This window comes from Nanorana parkeri, unplaced genomic scaffold, assembly GCF_000935625.1.
Source record: "Nanorana parkeri isolate BGI_ZX_2015 unplaced genomic scaffold, ASM93562v1 scaffold1099, whole genome shotgun sequence".
In the NCBI taxonomy this organism is placed as follows: Eukaryota; Metazoa; Chordata; class Amphibia; order Anura; family Dicroglossidae; genus Nanorana; species Nanorana parkeri.
In genome coordinates this window covers 406,273-413,198 of record NW_017307367.1, presented here as the reverse complement: position 1 = coordinate 413,198, position 6,926 = coordinate 406,273, and the positions used below count along the sequence as shown (strand labels likewise).

General features: G+C 38.1%; 1 protein-coding gene across 1 annotated transcript in view; it reads right to left on the bottom strand.

The window, feature by feature from the left end:
• STK32B (serine/threonine kinase 32B) overlaps window positions 1–6,926 on the bottom strand; it is a 151,553-nt gene that overhangs the window by 57,069 nt on the left and 87,558 nt on the right. The window contains exon 5 of the mRNA XM_018567822.1: window positions 5,024–5,061. Coding sequence (XP_018423324.1) covers window positions 5,024–5,061 — 38 coding nt within the window. The remainder of the gene's footprint in view (window positions 1–5,023; window positions 5,062–6,926) is intronic.

Sequence of the window (6,926 nt, the reverse complement as noted above, 5' to 3'; positions counted from 1 at the left end):
GACAGGATCGAGAAGTGAGCGAACGCCGGTATGTGTTTGCTCACTTGCCGATCTACTGAGCCGACCTGTGACAGTCTCATTGTCACAGGTCGGCTAGAACTATGAGGTGAGTGAAAAGCACTCACCTCATAGTTCTCCTTTAAAATAAATGATGTAAAGCGTCAGTGCACAAATAACAAATCAAAAAATACCCCAAACACACAAATGCAAAGAACAATAAATTAACAGGGCTATTCACTAAAGGGTGAGAAGGCAGGAGAAGGGAACTATCTAGGACAAATATAACTGGTAACAAATTGTTGAGTGCGTTTGTCGTTTGTTTTGCTTAACCCTGTAAATAATCCCTACATAGTTCATACAGCCCCCCAAAAAATAAAACAAAAATGCAGTCTGTAAATAAAGTTAATAAGTAAAATAAGGCTAGGTTCACACCTAAGCAACTGTGTTGTTTTCGTGCGGTTGTCGCGCCTTTCTGTTCACACGATTTTGCTTTGAAAACCGCACGGCTGTTGTGCGCTTTTCAATGCATAGAGATGTCTATGGGAGCCAAATTGCAGGACAACCACTCGAAAATCGCTCCTGTACCTTTTTGTGTGACAGGTGATTTCTACTGCGCGACAAATCGCAAAGGTGTGAACAGCTTCCATAGACTTGAATGCAAATCTCTGTTTTGTTCCATATCGCGTGGCTAAATCTGTGCAATAAATCACCTAGGTGTGAACCTAGCCTCAAGAGTAGATTTTGATTCAAGCAAATGTTGCCCAAACAACTCAATATAAGAATATATGAGAATATATGAGAGTCTCTGATTTTGGGGGTTCAGTAGTTTTGCAGAATTCACTCAATCCCTAAAGCTGAGTATACATTTATCTGCAGATTACAAATTAGTGGTGGGAGGAGGCTGGAGAGCATTTGGGAAATGAAAGTTACAGAAATCAGAAGGAACCCTTTACTTGTGGTCTGATCAAAAAAGGCTGCTATCTGAAGTATTTCATGCAAAACTAAGATAAGTCAGAGGGATTTTGTGACCAGTGCTATGATCTAACAAAACAAAAACTTTTGCAGCATTAGAAGATTTTTTTTGGCCTTCCTCTGTATCAACATTTATGAATTAGAAGCAAAGAAAAATGGTAAAAATATTTCTATTGCAGGACTGTAAAGAAGTTGAAAGGGAATTTTCACTTAGCTTAGTGAATGTTGTACAAATTCACTTTGCAAAGAATACCCAATAATGTGTAAAGTACTTTGGCTTTCCAGATAATTAGATGATGGAAGTCAGCAGAGCTTCACCCCGTTCACTAAGCTAAGGGAATATTTCCCTGCAAATTGAACATTCTATTTGTCTTTAGTAATCCAACCCCTGTGACTTAAACGTACTGAAAGCCAGACGGCATCAAGCATTTTCACACAGAGACAAGCAATAGCAGCCCCTACATTTCTCTCAAGATAAAGTTTAAGCACTAACTAATTGTGTGCCCAGACTTTTACACACCAAATATTTTATTCTTTTCCTGTTAGATGCAGTAAATAAATAGTATTTACCAAAATATGCTAAAATATGTCACATTTGTACCCTGAAAATGTTCTGTTAATTTTGGTAACTGAACATAAAATTTAACTTGGCTATAAGCAGTGTGTGTATGCACTGATATACTTTGTATGTATATATATTAGACACTGCTATGAGATTACTTTTAATTAGTCACTAAACTTATGTTCGTTCTACTCTCCAATCCTGTGACATTTATTCAGAAGAAAAGACTGGTGTTTATTTCGGGATGGTAAGTGATATGTGATTGTGACAGAATGTGACCTTGAGAAATTCTCCCAGTCACATCCTATTGTGGCAGCTTTGCTTCTGACTGAACATGCACTTGAAGTAAATGTCAAGGTAAGGCAGAGAGCCTGTGCACATATGTATAATTGATGAGGTTGTGCTACTTGGTTCTTCTGTACATAGGTGAGAAGAGAAGCAGTACTGAAGCTGAGTAAAGCAGGTCCCAGGCTGGATCTTGAAATCTCAGTGGGGAGACTCTGGCTATGTCAATAACCCAGGTCCATTTGATGCTGTGATCTGACAGCCCTAATTTGCACCAGTGACCATGGCCTTTGTTGGCATACTCCTATCCCAACAAAACTAGTCAACGGATTTCCACTAATAACCACATAGAGGCAGAAGTCTACACTGATGAGCTTATTTAAAGGGAAACTCAAGGCCAGATAAAATCATTGGCAAATACTATGGGACTTATCTATGAAAAGTGTGCTAAAAGGAAAATGTATTTTCACCCACAGCAACCAGTCAGAATCATTGTTAAAGAGTTCTGAAGTGACAATAAGCATCTCTACATGCTGTCCCAATGTAAACTGAAGCTTTTCATAAAGGTGAAAGCAAGCTTTAGATTAATGCACAAGTGAGGGCTGACTGTTTAATTTGCATGCAATAGCTAGTTGGTGCCTGAAAGCCATAGTAGATGCATAAATTGTGACAGTTTTTCTAAACCAATACAGACTAATGATTTCAGGACAGTGGTGAAGCGCTAGATCCAGGTCACAGCTACAACCCTGGTAGTTCTCGTGAAAATGCCAAGTGTCGGCAATGGTATCTGAACATCCCTATTATTAATATACACATACTTTCGTTTAGCAAAATGTCGCAGTAACAATCAGTAGATGAAAGAGCCCTAGCCATGTGAGCTAACAGTCAAGAGTTAAGGGGTAGAAGTAAAGCAAATTAATGAGTCGACAGTGTGTGTTTTGTCAGATGGTGGAGGAGAAAGCAATGCTGGATCAGTGTTTGAAGGAAATAACTTAGCCCTGATTACATTGTCTAAAGAGGTGAGACTTATAGGTGCTCATGAAGGTCTCAGGGGGTTGTAGAGTGACAAATGTGGAAGGGAATTTTAGAAAAGGGTTGTTATTTATGGAAAACCCTGTATCAAAGAGTGTGAGCAAATAGATTGTAGAAGGTAACTTGTAGAGCTAAGGTTGTTTTTCTTAATAAGTGTGGAAACATATAGAGGGGTGGGACCAAATTGTAGAGGACTTAGAATTCTCTGAGTAATTGTTTTAAAGTGGATCTGCATTTTTCCCAAGCAGGACAAGCAATATGTTCACTCTAATTCCCCCCACCCCAGCAGCATATATCGTATTTACCTACCCTTTCTTCCCCCATCACTGCACAACCAGAAACAATAAAAAGCCCTGCATAAATAAAAGTAGTTGGGGGTCATAGCTTATATAGGGCTATCTATGGACTCCCTGTGTGACAGAGCTAAATTACCCAGTGCTGTAACATAGGTTAAGGCTTGCCCATCAAATACTCAGAAGAAAAGATTTTATCCTTTGGCTCCCCACACTGCATTTAGTGGCAGGGGAGCAAATAAAATTAAAGTATATGATGCTTAGGGGGGCTCTATTAAAGCACACCTGTTGCTTTGTCCTAAAAAAGAGGTTGAAATCATTTAATACCATTTAGCCTGCAGAGGAGAAGTTCTGGAGTAGTTAAGTGTGTTTAACAGAGTCAAGGACTGATAAAAGATAAAGAAAAAAAGGATGGAGCATTGGCCTTTATATTTTACAGTTTGAAGGTCATTGTTATTTGTTTTAGTAGAGTACTTAGGGCAAAATTCAGCTAAAAATGGTCACTTTGTCAGCTTAGAATGACTGCATACATGTAGGATGTTTCAAAAGCAAGGCTTCATTTGCTGCTCCAGGTTAACCCCTTCGTGACTGACGACGTACAGTGTACGTCGCCAGCATCGGGGCTGTTTAAACAGACTCCCGGTGACTTTTGCCGCCGGGAGTCTGTTTAAACTTGTAGAGCCGACTGTCGGCTTTACAACAGAAGCGATTCTGGCGACTTACCTGTCGCCAGATCGCTTCTGTGTCCTGAAGAAGGGGCCGCCCCCCGCCGGACACCGCCGCCGTGCTTTGTGGACTTTTTGGGGTACTGCAGTTTTTCGCCGTTTCACGGATGCACGCAATTTGTAACCTGGGCATGTTGAGTATCGTTTTACTCGTTGTAACCTCATCTTTTATATTTCATTTAAAAAATTGGTATTTTGTTGTGTTTTGGGGCATTTAATTAAATTTATCACTAACTTTTGGGGTTGAATAAGGAGTTGCGCTAATATTGCACAACATAAAAATTTGCAACTACCACCATTATATTGTATAGGGTCTTGGCATTCAGAAAATATACAATGTGTGGGGGTTTTAAGTAATTTTCAGGCCTAAAATGTGGAATATAACATGGGTGCAAAAAATGAAAAAAAGGCCTCAGTCATGAAGTGGTTAAAGTTTTCATGGAACTTCATTTTTATTTTCCAGATGATACATCCAAAACATAATAGACTCATAGGTCTAATAAAGAGGCTGTATTTCTCTGCTCTCTATATTCAAAATGATGCACAAAGTACTCTAGCTGTTTTCCAGCCAGCCACACAAATATTGTATTTCATTTTAGGCAACCAGGAGAAGGTCACTCACTAGTATGGCTGTATAAAGCAATGCAGAGAGCAGAAGAGGGACCTGTTCTGAAATTATATTATTATAATACAGTAGAAGAAAATTGTGCTAAGTGGTCAATGGTCACTAAGAATTAAAGTTAATATTGTATCACCTGATACCTACCAGGCATTGGCAGCCCAATGTCCGAGGAATGTGGGTATGAAGCTAAACTTCACAGAGCAAAACAAACTGCTAAGATTATGGACTTCTTATTAAATTGTCCATAGACTTGGTGTGTGCACATGTGACTGCTTTAGGCACATTAGACTGAAAGCTCCATCGAGCAGTGGCTGATGTACATGGTGATGTAACTTTATGTGTAGGTGGCCATAGATATTAGGGGGTAGTCAAACAGACATTATAAGATAATATTCTTCAGCATCTGTGAATGGGCCTGCTGAGTGACTGGTAATAGTCTGTAGAGCTAAAGTGCTTAGGAAAGCCTTAAGGAACATGCATGGGTTATATTGTAGACATAATAAATGTACTACAGAAAATGAATTCTACTTACCATGTTCATCCAACAAGATGTTATCTGGTTTAATATCCCTATAAGAGAAGAGAACATAGGTATTAAGTGTTTGATGGCTATCTGAACAGTTTATATAAACTAGCATTATATGCGGTGGCTTTAACCATAAATACTGTACGTTATTAAAGGGAACATGTTTTTGGAGAAATCTGGCAGATCTTATTGCTGAACTATATGTAAAGCCAAACTTTTTTTTGTTTGTTTTTGATAGTGTGGTGAGGGGTTAAAATCTTTGTCAGGTTTTTACTGCAGTCTGTGTCCCACCTAGGGAGATTCATTTTTGGTATATGTCCAAAACCACTGACATTGGGAATAAAAGTGCGGCAAAATCCAAAATGTTGAGTTGTTGCAAAAACATAAACAGAGGGAAAATCTTAAAAATATTTGCACTTGTTGCTGGGACAGTAGTCTAAACGGGTATTTCCATTCACTTCAGATAGTTTTCCTCCAATTTCCTGTTGGGTCTAATAGGATAGGAAGTGAAGGTAAACCCTCCCAGTTGGACATAAATGTTGAAAAAAAACTAACAGCAAGTTGGCTTTAGATATAATTTTGTATAGGAAGCAACATAAACAGCTGCTTGAGAACTGCAATATACAGTATATGCCAATGTTGCTCTTGGAAGGTCTCATATTCCATCTCACACAGCATTAGGCGGTAGACTGTGCACACCTTAATTATGAGTAGAAAAATGTAAGAAACATGCTTTCTCAGAAAGCAATCAACACATGTATGTGTGCACGGAATCCCAATTTATCTACACCTGTCCATTTCACACATAGCTGACTCCTACCATCATTTTCAAATACTCAGCTTCCATTTTGTCTTATTTTTTTACTACATACCGAGCTTAGAGTCAAAATAAAACCGCTGTTTTGATATCTCATTTTTTCCATTTTTAAAAATGACATAAATAATAATGAAGATATGTTACATTCTTATACAACCTATTTAGACCTGAAGTAAATGAGAACACTGGAGATCTGTAGGAGGGAACCGTATTGTGTTTGACATTAATATCACTTAACACGTAAAATAATGTTTTCTTAATATGTGTGGGCAACTGATTACTTGACTTCCCACAGTTAGAAAATAGTAATGTCTAATACATCTAAATTGTAACAATGGACACTTTAGCTAGCACACACGACTGATGTAGGAGTGCAGTTTTATCAAGCTGAGAGTCTACATAAAGCAATTAAGTAAATGATCATAGGCTTTCCAACCCAGAATAACTCCAGTGGTGAATTCATTCAAAGCAACACACTCCCTGTTTGCTGAATGCGTGCAGAAAATAACAAGATCTAAAACACAGACTGCCCTAATATTAAGTGGGAAACCTAGATATAGATCACAGATTTATTTCAGCTTTTTAATTTTATGGAATTTTGAATCTCTGAGGTGTAATGCCAGGACAAGGCAGGCAATCGTTCTTCAAGATATACACAGGTTAAATTAAAGACTAAAGCTAGCAGGAACATCAGACAGTTGGATGTATGTGAATAATTTGATTGACAAAAAAAATCTTTATTGGAAAACATATAACAAAAACATGCACACTTTGGATCTTCCCAGCATGCATGTTTATGCAGGTAGAGACATGGTAGTAGGATATCCTGGAACAAGTTTATCTCAAGTGCAAAAATAGTAATATTTGGCAAGAAAAATTAACCTGGCCACCCATTGACACTTTTCTGAGATCAGATCTCAAAAAGGTGTCTGAATAACATGATTTCCACCAAAAGCATACAACAATACCTGATCTCATGGTAATCAGCCAATTGTAATGAGGGACATCTGCCAAACCTCTCAAAAACCTCTTGGACTATAGGGGAATATATATATATATATATATACACACACACACTGTATATCTGTAACA